Below are 13,864 nucleotides of genomic sequence, written 5' to 3' on the forward strand. Positions count from 1 at the left end.
AATATTACGCTCTTCTCTGAAGGAGTAATTTATTCTTTTCTTCATAAGAATAGGTCCCATAAAAGAATTTCTAATATCTAAAAAAGAGAAAAAGCAAGTAGCAAAAGAATCAAGACAAAGAAGAATTAAAATACTCAATATCTCCCTTTTAAAATTTTTGTTGACTTCATCTGAATTTCTCTCTTTGAAACAATCCCCCAATGATGCTAGTGACACTACACATAGCTAGCTAGACTAGATATAGATAGATGGATGGCTGTTACAGAAATCAAGGGATGATAAATACTCTGTGTACAGACAGGAAACCCTGCCATCTGGCCTCAATAGTAACAAGATCAGTTCATATTATCAGTGACCAGGACCAGATACTGCCTTTCAGCCACAACTGAGGAGCAGGGGCAACTGCTAAAAGAGAACAAGCAGAACAACCATTAAAAGCAGAGGCAGGTCCAGCGTGGTGTTTCACACCTGTAATCCCAGAACACTGGGAGGCCGGGGAGGGCGGATCACCTGAGGTCAGGAGTTTGAGATCAGCCTGGCCAACATGGTGAAAACTCATCTCTACTAAAGATACAAAAGTTACCCTGGTGTAGGGGCGGGCACCTGTAATCCCAGCTACTTGGGAGGCTGATGCAGGAGAATCGCTTGAACCTGGCAGGTGGAGGGAGCTGAGACTGCACCACTGCACACTACCCTGGGCGACAAAGTAAGACTCCGTCTCCAAAAAAGAAAAAAAAAAAAAGGTAAGGGGCAAAAAGATAGATCAGACACAGAGCACATATGTATTCACAAAATTCAAGTAAGTAAACACCTACTAGGTGCAAGACACTGTGTACTGGCTTAGTAAATATGACTAAGACATGGTTACTACCCGCAAAAGCTTTGGATCCTTAGGAAGATGCATATGGATGTGAATCATCAGGAAAAGGTTTGTGAGAGGAAAGCACTCAAAGTACTGGGGCAGGGAAAGAATAGAGGAAAAGTGGATGCTAATAAATCCCAACCGGAGCACTGAAGAGGGGATCCTGGAAGAAATGGCAATTGAGCTGGGTCTTGAGAGGTGGGAGGGCTAAGGAAATGGCACAAGCAAAGACCTGAACATGGCCAAGCAGGCCTCGATTGAAGAATAAAAAAATAAGTGTGTTTTCCTCTGGCTAGAACACAGAATGGGGGTTGGGGCAGGAGAGAGAGCTAAGACTCATCAATCCTGTTTTGTTTTTTGTTTTTTTTTTTCCATCAGGAAATTGGCCCATAAGGAATCTAAATATAAAGGGCTCTTTGTACTAGGAAACATGGCCAAATACATAGCATACAGGTGACCCAGAAGGTGAAGCGGAGATGTTCCAGTACAACTGGCTCCTTCTGTCCCCCTTCATAGCAGCTTCTAAATCCTAAATCATAGGAAGGAAACAGTAAATGAAGGAGACTTTTCTTCAGCTTTTGAAATGTGTGGTGAGGAATACTCCAAAAATGCTTGTGCTTTTAGAGAATCACATCCTGTCACCTTATACTTAGAAAAATATACAAGGGCCGGGAGCGTGGCTCACGCCTGTAATTCCAGCACTTTGGGAGGCCAAGGTGGGCGGATCACCTGAGGTCAGGAGTTTGAGACCAGCCTGGACAACATGGTGAAACCCCATCTCTACTAAAAATACAAAAATTAGCTGGGTGTGGTGGTACATGCCTGTAGTCCCAGCTACTCGGGAGGCTGAGGCAGGAGAATTGCTTGAGCATGGGACAGGGAGGTTGCAGTGAGCTGAGACTGTCCCACTGCACTCCAGCCTGGGTGACAGAGCGAGACTCCATCTCAAACAACAAAACAGAAATATACACAAGTTGTTTTATCCCTAGTCCTCTGGTGGCCCTCAAACTGTTGAGTCTCAGCACCCTTTTGTAATCTTCAAAAGAAATGGACACCCCAAATAATTTATGTAAATAATACCTATATTTACTACACTGGAAAATTAAAATAATTTAAAAATATTTTCGTTACCTCATTTAAAATAATAATTACATGCCCATTATGTTAACATATACAATTTTTCAAAACAGTTATATTTTACAAAACAAAACAAAAAATTAGTGAGAAGACTGACACAATTTCACATTTTTGCATATCTCTTTCTTGTTTGCCTTGACAGGAGACAGCTGGATACTCATGTCTGCCCTACTTTCAATCCTTTGCTATATGTTGTTTTGGCTGTAATACATCAAAGACAAGTCAGCCTCACACAGTAATACAGTCAGAAAAAGAAAGGATATTTTAACAAGCTTTTCACACAATTGTGGATATTTTTCTTTGATACTACAACAAGAGTCAACAAGTGGTTTCTTTTTTAAAGGTTAATTGCATTGTAAAATTAGAAATTACATTAATGAATTTTCGTATTGTTACATTAAAAGCCACTGGTCTATCTTGTACTTTACACAGATTGTTTTCCATATATGATCTTATAATATCATGCTTTGGTCATTTGGAAAATACTGGCTCACTGAACTATGCAGATCTTTCAAATATTGACCCATTCCATTATACAATATCAGAAAACCACATTTGTTAATATCATCATCAATCTAATAGGAAAAGTATTTGTGTCAAGCTCATGGTAGCATGCACAAGTTTTCCAAAATTCTATTTTTTATTTAGAAACTTGGATTATAATCATTGGCACAAATACCGTGACTTTTCCTTGAAGTGACAAGCTTATTTTCAAGAACATGGCTCCTGATTACCTAGCCTAAATAACCATTTTTTAAGTTGTTCTTTCAAGTAAAAATGTTGAATCTGTGAAACAGTAAGTGGCTAGCTCAGCTTGCAACTCAAAACACCCAAGAGCTTTTCCTTGATGCAACTATCATTTTTCATAATTCAGCAGGAGTGATTTATGAGTATTTTCCATTTCACGTCACAGAACATGACAAAGGTGTGTACTCACAGGTTGGTATTTATTAGAATCACTATTTTTTTTTTTTTTACTGTTTCAGTACGCACATTCATAAGTGAAACCAGTATCCTTTTTTTAAATGCTATTAAGAATACAATGGGGGCTGGTGTGGTGGCTCATGCCTGTAATCCCAGCACTTTGGGAGGCCAAGGCAAAGGGATTGCTCAAGCCTAAAAGTTTGAGGCCAGCCTGGGAAATATGAGACCTTCTCTCTACCAAAAAAAAAAAAAAAATTAAAAATTGGCTGAGCATGGCATCGTGCACCTGTAGTCCCAGCTACTCGGGGGGGCTGAGGTGGGAAGATAGCTTGAGCCCAGCTTGAGCCCAGGAGGCAGAGGTTGCAATGAGCTGAGATTATGACACTGTACTCCAGCCTGGGTGACACAGTGGGACCCTGTCCCACAAAAAAGAAAAAAAAAAGAAAAAATATGAATATTAGTACTATTTGGTGTTTGTTTGCCTTTGTTCTCAGTGAGGCTTCAGCAGTATCACCTAACACTGTAGGTGTAAATATCAACACATTAGAAAAGGCAGAAAGTCTTTCAAAGTACCACTATTAAAAGCAGAGGCAGAAAGAGAGATGAGATACAGAGCACATATGTATTCACGAAATTTAAGTAAGTAAACATCCACTAAGTGCAAGATACTGTGTCCTGGCTTAGTAAATATGACTAAGACATGTATTATATGTCTTGTTATTATATATCATTATACTAGTATTATAATAAAAATAGTTTTGACCTTGTGGGCCTCCTCAGAGGTCTCAAGGACTTCCAGTGATCTGTTGACCACACTTAGGTAAGTGGTAACCTTGATTATAGTCCTAAGGTTTCAACAGCTAGGCCTTCCAGAGCTACAGACATATTTTAGCATATGGATTTTGGCATATTCTTTCCTATTAAACTATTCTTTAAGAAAAGTACTTCTAAAGTAATAGTGAGGTATCTAAGAACATGATATTAAAATATAAAGAAAAAACCCAAATTAGAGTAAAATCTTAAGGCAGTGTACTCTTGCTACAGTTGGGTATCTCAATATTCTTCACTTGTTTTCAGCTATTTAATCTACTACTGTTTTTCCAAATCAGCTTGAGAACATTTCTTTCAACTACTCTGAATCTTTATGCCCCTGCTCAAAATCGTCTGAAGAGTCTTAAGTGCAGGCTTCTAGGATCAAAAGTTCTTGTGCAATACTTTCTCCCATCCTAAAGGTAATTCTACTGGCAAGAAACCTTTATATCTGGCAGCTTAAAATTAAGAAGAGAAAAACAGGCTGTTTGCTCTTCCAATTTCCCAACTCTTAAAAATTCAGGCTCCTCTCTCATTATATAGCCATGCAGAAACAGAATGTTAGGAAGCAGAATGGTCTACCTACTCTCTATAAAACCCTCATAGTCATTAGTACAAAGGAATGAATTTCCTTTCTATCCACATGACCAGCTTGTTACAGATTAACATCCCCACACTACTCTGGCCAGATCTTCCCTTTCTGATTAATAGCTGTAAATGTGCTTATATGTCATCACACTTGGAGTTATATATGAAAAATACACAATCCAGTTTCCTAATATCACAATCTGATGACAGAAGCCTGTTTATTAAAGGAGCCATGCCCTTTTCTCCTTTTCTAAACATTTCTCAACAAAATCTGTGCTGCTTTTGTGCTTCCTCTCTCTCCACGAGTACAGTACCAAAAAGAGCTATAATAATGCAAATCTTCTGACTTACGTTGACCCCACTGTCCACTACTGGGATTCAGATAGTTAGGATAAAGGCCTTGTGGTTTTTCCAGTTTGTTCAGTACTGTTCGAATATTCATTACCTATAATAGAAAATAAAATGTTACCGTGAAAATCTAAAAAACAATTTTCATGCCATTCTTCTTCTTCTTGAACATACAAGTTGACTTAAATGATGCAGAGTTAGAACAAAGATAACTGCTGTTAGCTTATTATTACAAACATAATGACAGTAAGTGAATATAGTCACACTGATCAGTTATCTACCATTAGCCAGATGCCATACTAGGAACAAGGGGCCAGTGGATAAACAAAGTCACCGCACTCTTAGAATTGTGCATCCTAGTGGGATGGGACAGACAATAAATCAGTAAGTCTAGTCATGTGTCCCTTAATGACAGGGATACATGCTGGGAAACACAGGCAATTTAATTCTTGTACAAACATCATAGAGCACACTGTCACAAATGTAGTTGGCACAGCCTACTGTTTCTAGGTTACAAACCTGTGTAGCATATGTTACTGTACTGAAGTATTTGTGTATCTAAACATAGAAAAATACACTATAAAAGATGAAAAATGATACCTTTCTATAGGGTTATACATTTTATAACCCTATACATAAATACAGGGCACTTTGTATAGGGCATTTATCATGAATGAAACTCGCAGGACTGGAAGTTGCAGTGGATGAGTTAGTAAGTGAGTAATAAGTGAATGTGAAGGCCTGGGACGTTACTGTATAGTACTGTAAACTTTATAAACATGGTACACTTAGCCATTATTAATACATTTATAAAAGTATTTTTCTTTCAATAATAAATTAACGTTAGTTTACTGTAATTTTACTTTACAAACTTTTTAATTAAAAAAATTTTGACTCTTTTGTAATTAGCTTAAAACACACTTTGTATAGTTGTACCAAAATATTTTCTTTCTTTATATTCTTATAAGTTTTTTTCTATTTAAAATTTCTTTTTAAAGTTGTTTAACTTTTTAAACTTTTTGTTAAAAACTAAGACACATATACACATTAGCTTAGGACTCCACAGGACCATCAATATCACTGTCTTCCACTTCTACATCTTATCGCACTGGAAGGTCTTTCGGGGCAGTAGCACGGATGGAGCTGTCAACTCCTGTGATAACAATGCCTTGAAGAGGAATACCTCTTGAAGGACCTTGCTTCTAGAGCTAACTTAAAAAAAAAGTGGTACATTCTAAAATAACAATAAAAACCATAGTAGTACATAAATCAGTAATGCAGTCATTTAATTATCAAATATTATGTACTGTACATAATTATATGTGCTATACTTTTATATGACTGGCAGTAGAGTATGTTTATGCCATCACCACCACAAACATGTAAGTAATGCATTGCACTACGACATTATGACAACTATGATGTCACAAGGCCGTAGGAATTTTGTCAACTCCATTATAAACTTACAGGGCCACTGTCACATATGTGGTCCACTGTTGAATAAACACTGTTAAGTAACACCTAACTGTATAGTATGTCAGGAGATGATAAATACTGTGGAAAAAAATAAAAGGGTGCTATGGATTGAACTGCATACCCCTAAATTCATATGCTGAAACCCTACCTCCCAGTGTGATTGTATTTGGAGATTTATTTGGAGATGGTTTAGGTTATGATGGTAGAGCCTTAAATGGGATTAGTGCCCTCATAAGAGACACAAGAGCTCTCTCTCTCTCTCTGTGACTCCTTCTCTCCCTCAGAGCACAAAGAAGACATCATGTGAACACACACTGGGACAGTTCTCGTCATCTACAAGCCCAGGGAAGAGGCTCAGAATAAAACCTACCTCATGGGCAGTTTGATCTTGGATTTCCCAGCCTCCAGAACTGTAAGAAATAAATTTCGGTTGTTTCTGGCTGCATTTTTGTTATGGTAACCCGAGCTGATTGAGAGTTAACGGGACAGGGTGATGTGGAGAGGCTATCCCCTGTTAGTCAGAGTGGCCTGGCGAGGCGGAGGTGTTTGAGCAGAATATTAAAGAAGTGAGGGAGTAGGCCACGTGGAAATGTGGAGGAAGAGCACTCGCAACAGAGAGAAGAGCAAGTACAAAGGCCCTGAGGAGACAGCAGGTTTGCAATGCTACTGAGGCCAGAGGTGAGGAGACAAAGGGGAGAATGTCAGCAGGTAGAGGAGAGGAGAGCCAGGGCCCAGGTCACCCAGGCCCCACAGGCCACAATAAGGGCCTATTTTACTCTGAGTGTCATGGGAAGGCTGAGGGGGTGAGGAAGGGGTGGTCAGGTGGCTACTGTATGGTGTACATACAGTACACCAGGTGACCTGATGGATCCCAGATCAGGACAGCAGTAGAGGCAGTGAGACACCCAAAGGATTTCTTAGTGGACTGGGCCTAGGGTTTACCAAAAAGAATAACCAGGAGGAGACCACTGGGTACAGTGAGATGTCATTTACCAAGATAGCAAAGACTGGAGAAGCACGTCTAGGCGTTAAGTCCGAGGCATTTTAAGTGGGACTTGTCTATCGGGCCTCTTAGTGGAGATGTTTAATAAACAGATATAGAGTCTGGAGTTCAGGGGACAGGTTGGGACTGAAATAATAAACTTGGAGTCTAGAGTATAGAGATGGTATGTAAAGCCCAGACACTAGATGCAACAATGTAGGGAGTGAATATAAAAAAGCAGAGGCACAGGATTGAGTGCTAGGGCTTTCCAATATTTAGAGGGTGGGGTGTTGAGGAGGACACAAAAAAGACAGAAGGAGCATCCAGCAAAAGAGGAGACAAACTGGGAGAGTATTACATGCCAAGCGCAAAGTGTATCTCAGGAACGAACAACTGACTGTGTCGAATGCTAAGAGGGCAAGGAAGATGAAGGGGAGAATGGTAAGTGGCTTTAGCACTGTTGTGCTCACTGGTCACTGTGACAGGTGTGGCTGGGGGAAAAGTCCTACTGGAGCAGGTTCAAGAGACTTGAAAAGTAGACAACAGAGACGACTCTTTCAAGGAATTTTACTGTAAAGGGAAGCCAAAAAGCAGGTTGAAAATAAAAGTAGAGTGATGGGGGGAACATGAATTTATCCAAATATTGATGGGTTTGCTTTCGGAAAACGAGGGACCAATTCAGGTGCAACATCACATTTGTACGACACTTTCAGTCTGTCTTTCACATAGTTGGCTCCTGTAGTGCATTTATTACTAAATATTTTTAGATAAGGAAACAAACTTCAGATGAGTTAAGTAACTAACTTAAGGTAGAGGGAACCAGAGGTGGAAGCTGTGCCCTCACATCCTGAACTAGAGTGGTGCACTGGAAAGGCTGTAGGTTTACAGTTTGGCTAAATGAAATGCTGCATGTTGCAAAACTTCAGAAAGAGCTATAACAAATTTGGTTATTATTTCCACTTCAAAAATTCCTAAACCTTCTCAGAGACGATACTGTTTCTCATAAGTGTTGCTTTGCAGGCCAAGGCACATTGAAGAATCTCACCTTTTCAGCAAAGATGGGGTTTCCTGATAAGTGGCTCAAGTGCATAAACTCCAAATGCAGGGTTCCAAATTCTGCCAGAATACTGCTGCCTCCAGAGGCCCAGGGCCAGTTCCTTCCAATACCACTAAAGAAGAGATGACATCGAAGAGTTATGGGTCAGACTAACTCCGTTTTTCACTATCTAAATAGCAGACATGAAATAGACAGCTTTTAAAAAAAGGCATCCTAGCTAATAGACCACTCTAGATATTATAAAACCAAGCACTGTCTTCTTTGGCTACCAGTTTTAGGGTTTGTCTCCTATCTCCAAATTGAAAATTACTGTTGACTTAATTTAGAAAAAAGCTGCTGAGTACTTGCTGTTGGTGAACACGCAAATCTTTTGGAAAATACAGGTGCTATATAGATGCATAACCATTCCACATAGAATATAAAAGAAAATCTGACCAAAACACTCCCACCATGCCCAAATGCCACATAAAGCTCTTCAACATTTTAATTTCAGCCTAAGAGACCAAGGAATTTTGGACATTCACATTATATACAAAATTTTATGTGGATAGAAGATAAATTTCAAAGATTCACTAATTATACACTCACTTCATCCCTCTCCAAATCTTCCTGCATTTACCAGACTTCCTTTCTTACGTGTATCTTCACACTATTTTATCTTTTTCTAAGCATATTACCTAAGGTGCTAACTCATTCTGTACTCTATATAACCTATGATCAAGAATCTCAACAAAATTTTGTTATAAAAATCTGGAAAGGTGAAAGCCATGAGCTTCAGAAATTATTGCTTCATGGCCTTTCTTGGAGAAATGCTTTTTTAAAAAACTAGGCCTTTTAAAAAAGTTATAAATGTACATACATACAAATACACATAAAGTGACTCCTGAGACATGGCAGTACTCTTGGGTGCAGTTTATTTCTGGAGAGCCACTTAACACTTCAAGAAAGATGTGGTAATTCAAAAGAATAAAGTTCATTATTCTCCTAATAAATTCCCTTTCTGATAGCTAAAATCCTACACTTTTAGTTTAGATGCACATTTAGTGCATGCCTACTATTTGCTAGGACTATACATGGCATTGGGTTACAAGCATGGTTATGATAATCAATCACTTTTTCTCAAAGACCTAATAGTGCAATGACAGAACAAGAACTAAGCATAAATAGTTCCAATCACATATGATGAATGCCGAGATAAATGTGTGAAGAGTTCTCTGAGCATCTAAAGCTGGGACACACAATCCAGCGTGGTGGGGATGGATCACAAAAGACTTCTTCAAGGAAGAGACTCCTGAGTTGATTCTTGAAGGGTAAGTACGAGTTGGTGAGAAAAAAATGATGAGAATCTGGGCAAGGGAGAACACACGAGCAGAGGGGCTGGCCAGGAACCAGAGGCAGCTCTTACACTGCAGAATGGAGGAAAGGGAGGTTGGTGGGAGAGAAGGTTGGAAGGACAGGCTGGAGCCAGGTCTTAACGGCTTGTGGAATTCTTGCTTTCCTCTCTTTCTAAGGTAGACCCCATCAAAATGCTGCTCTTGGTGTCCACCCCCACTTTGTTTTTTGCCATGTATCAGTCACAGCTCTGGGTAAACCCTTTCAGTCCTGTCCTGGCATCTGCTGCCAGGCTGCTGAGGAAGAGAGAAACCATGAGGATTACTGGCACTTGCAGTCCTGGGCTCGCCTCACTCTCACTTCCTGCTCCTTTCTACAGCAAAACCTAGAGTTTCCTCCAAAACACTGATATACAGTACATCTAAGAAAAAGTAAAGAGAAATAAGACACAGAGATCTGAAAATGATATATTCATTTATTTTACAAAATGCCCTAAATTTATTAGGCTCTGGGAATATGAGTCAGGTTTTATTTTCATAGTTGGCTTATAAAAAAGAATTTCCAATCATCCAAATAGGATAAATAGCTACTTTCAAAGTTTACTAACATATGGCAAATGCACATGGTAATTGGTCATTAACTAGTTGTCATGACATATCACTGTTTTATTCCAATCACTCCATCACTGACTAACGTCAATAAGCCTATTTAGCAAAACTACAAATTTCTGTGGTCTGGAGAAATATTAAAAACAAAGCTGCGACATAAGGCAATATCAGGGTAAGAGGAGATGATGACTTTATCCTGGAAAAGAAAGAGAACATAGTGTTGAGGAAGCCCAGCCCGCCTTCCAGATCTTCAGGGACTGGTTAAGTTTGGGGATTAGAGCATGTGGTAGCACACTCAGATGAGAAAGTTAAGCAATATATATGTACTAAATGAAACCTCAAATTACTTTGTATCCATGTATTTGTTCTCTGCCATCAATGTGGTGAATCGAGAAAAATCCAGAGATATACTGGAAAAGCATTCAATATGTTTAGAAATATTTCTTAACATTTAATTTAAAAAGGGTTAAATTTATCCTTCCTCCCTCTTTGTACACATTCATATCAGAAGGAAAATGGTACTCTTTTCTGTCACCACCCCCCCAACCCCCAACCACGGAAGCAAGAACATTAAAATCACTAGCAGAGGAAATGTTATGCTAATAGAAAGAAAACTGGATTTAGAATATAAAGTATGTTCATATGAAAGGACATCTTTGGTTACCATTCATTCAGTCTGCAGAATTAATGTATTTCAGTTAGATTACTTATGAGATCAACGGTTCTACTGGCTCTTTATAAGTCAGGGAAGGGGTTCAAGAAATTAGAGATGGCACAACTATAGACATTAGATGAGGACATGGGGCACACATCTATCTACCACATGCCGCCACAGCTGAAATGTGTCTGTGTGTCTCAGAGAAATGGCTGCCTCCTGTCTTGCATAGCAAGCATGTAAGCTTTGGTCACTCACAGATTGAGGGAGATGAACTGAATGATTTCTAAAGTCATTTTTGTCTTTTAAATTCTATAAATCTACTGAGGAATCTATGTGTTTATAAGGCTTTAATGTTTAAAATGATGTATGGACATGGGCATTTGACACTCAAATGGGGGGGTTGGTGACAAAGGGAAATGAGGCCAGAGTAAGAGTTCAGCTCCCTTGGTCTGGTGGAGAGGGGGTCACAGTGTCTCGGGCATTCCCGGTTACCAAAGGTGAGGCTGGGCCAAAAACGAATTTTATCTATGGCAGTGGGAGATTTAAAATGTCTCTAACTTCAGTTCCATTATGACAGTATTTTAAAGACAGCTATGGTGTTCTTTATCTGGTCTATTTTATAAAAACTAATAATATTTAGAAAAATATTTTAAAGATAAAATAATAATTTGTGTTCAGAAACCATTAGTTCCATAAGACAGGCATGAAAGGAAAAGATATTTAAATATTACCAATCTTGTTACAATGACTACATTTCAAGCCAAGACGACAAGTTGGCCAGTGGAAATATATACACAAAAAGGCAATAAATGTGGTCTGGGGAGCTGCCAAGTGTTTGGTTCAAAGGATTCTGCAGCAGAACTTCCAACTTCTACATCACTCTAATTATTTATTTCTGTTTCTTCCAATTCCTACTTCTTCCATTTTAAATTGGAGTATTACTTAATGTATATGTTTCAATTTTTAAATTTTCAGTATTCTATAAAGGTAATAAATATTTAAAAAGAAATATATCACAACTAAAATAATAGATTTTGGCAACTATAATTAGAAACATCTCTTTAAAGGAATTGAGTCACTATGATCTTTTGAAAGTGTGGAATGCTTTTGTTGCTTTGGAGGCTATAATTTGAATGTAGTTTATTAACTGTGGTAATATATTTCATCCTACTTTACTCAAAAACAAGAAGGCATAATTATTTGCAGACCTCAGAGCTCTGATAGCAATGGGCTTTATGTGCTTTTCCTCCTGTCTTCTGGGAATGGTTAATAGGGCCGGAGGAAGGAACCACAGTACTAATGGTGCTAGTCTATTCATATCTGAATCCTATGGGAGAGATGCTAACTCTTTTCCTAGAGCCTGTAATGATTCAACTAGTTGGAGGATTGCTCTGGATTGATAGTGTATTCTTTCAAAATAATCTTAAATTAAGGTAACTCAAGGTACAGGTTGCTGTGTGTGATGCATCATTCCAGTAATCCCAGCACTTTGGGAAGCTGAGGCAGCCAGCCCACTTGGGTTCAGGAGTTCGAGACCAGCCTGGGCAACATGGTGAGACCCCATCTCTACAAAAAATACAAAAATTAGCTGGTCATGGTGGCGTGCACCTGTAGTCCCAGCTACCTGGGAAGTGGAGGCAGGAGGATCACTTGAGCCTGGGAGACGGAGGTTGCAGTGAGCTGATTGCCACCGCACTCTAGCCAGGGTGATAGAGTAAGACCCCGTCTCAAAAAAAAAAAAAAAAAAAAAAAAAAAGGTATAGGTTACAGTGACTGTCCCGATACAATTTGGATCATTAACAAATATATTTGGCTACCTATTATCATCAAATGTACCAGATAATTTATAGAACTGAAGCAATTCTAAAAATTGCCAGATGAATATATAAACAAAGCATTAAATAGTTATAAAGTCTTGATTAGCTATGACTTTCGATTTATTCTTCCTCACTGCTTGCTATTTTATGCAAAATGGGAAATGAACCAAAAATAATTTTCTTGAGAATTCTGGTTTGAATAATTTCTGAGCTGTAAACAAACTTCATTCAAGTTCATAGTCCAGAATATAGCTGACTCCTTGGGGTTATACAGTTATCAATTTTTGGAAGAAAAATACTCCCTCACATCCCATACAATTATTGCAAAGGCTCAGTCATGTATGCAAACAGAATGGCAAACAGGGATATTTAATTCAAAAGAGCAGATAATCCAACATTATTCCTTTTGGATTTTAGCACAGATTGGGAAAGAATAATCAGAAATTTCATCAACGATTGCGTCATTTAGCTGTATTCTCAAAGTGAATTGATTTTTAGATAAAGCAATTTGGGCTTCACTTACAAATGCGTCCTTCCTGAAAAGGTTTGCACAGTGCTGATCTTTCAAATTTACACTCTTAAGACCTCACTAAGACCTGGAATAACAATTCCAGGGGACTGGCATTCTAAGACTAGCCACGATTCTATTGCAGCTTGCAGAAACTGACTGTGGAGGACTATTTCCCAATGACTATCCCTCTGGGGAAAGGTGGCTAATACAGGGCAGCTATTTACTGAATTAACCCATAAACCCCAGCTTCCTGCTTTCAAACAGCAGCAGGGTAAATCTCCACACAACTTTTTAACTAAGGGCCAAAATAATGTTTAAAATTAGTCATATCTTGCTCCATCTCATCATGGGTAGCTGTTTTAGACAAAGCTGAAACTGAAGGTGTAACAATTTAGTTTACTCTGACTCTCAGTACTGCTGTTCTTACATCTGACTATCTTGGGCTGTGCGGGAAGACGGGGGTTATGAAGACAAAGATGGCGAGAGGCACTCTCTGATTCCACAAATAACCTGCTCCTGAGAGGTTCAAAGATGCCATATTTCTCGTTCCCATCTATCTTTTGGGTAAGATCTCCTTGCTAACTTCTATCAACAAATTGCAGATAAGTCGAGTGCAGTTTCTGTCCAGTTACTGGGCAAGTTGGGATATTCTATCAATAGCTTCAGAGAACACCACCAAAAAGGCGAGCAGAACTGATGAAAAAGCAGTTTGGTGTATTTAGATGGGCATGCATATACACCACTTAAAAAAAAA

At 38.8% G+C, this 13,864-nt stretch overlaps 1 protein-coding gene across 1 annotated transcript in view; it reads right to left on the reverse strand.

Annotated features, from left to right (window-relative positions):
* Nucleotides 1-13,864, reverse strand: part of MAN1A1 (mannosidase alpha class 1A member 1) — a 172,745-nt gene that overhangs the window by 19,389 nt on the left and 139,492 nt on the right. The window contains exons 7-8 of the mRNA XM_518868.8: nt 8,173-8,296; nt 4,673-4,766 (exon numbers count right to left, since the gene is read on the reverse strand). Coding sequence (XP_518868.3) covers nt 4,673-4,766; nt 8,173-8,296 — 218 coding nt within the window. The remainder of the gene's footprint in view (nt 1-4,672; nt 4,767-8,172; nt 8,297-13,864) is intronic.

This window comes from Pan troglodytes, chromosome 5, assembly GCF_028858775.2.
Source record: "Pan troglodytes isolate AG18354 chromosome 5, NHGRI_mPanTro3-v2.0_pri, whole genome shotgun sequence".
NCBI lineage: Eukaryota > Metazoa > Chordata > Mammalia > Primates > Hominidae > Pan > Pan troglodytes.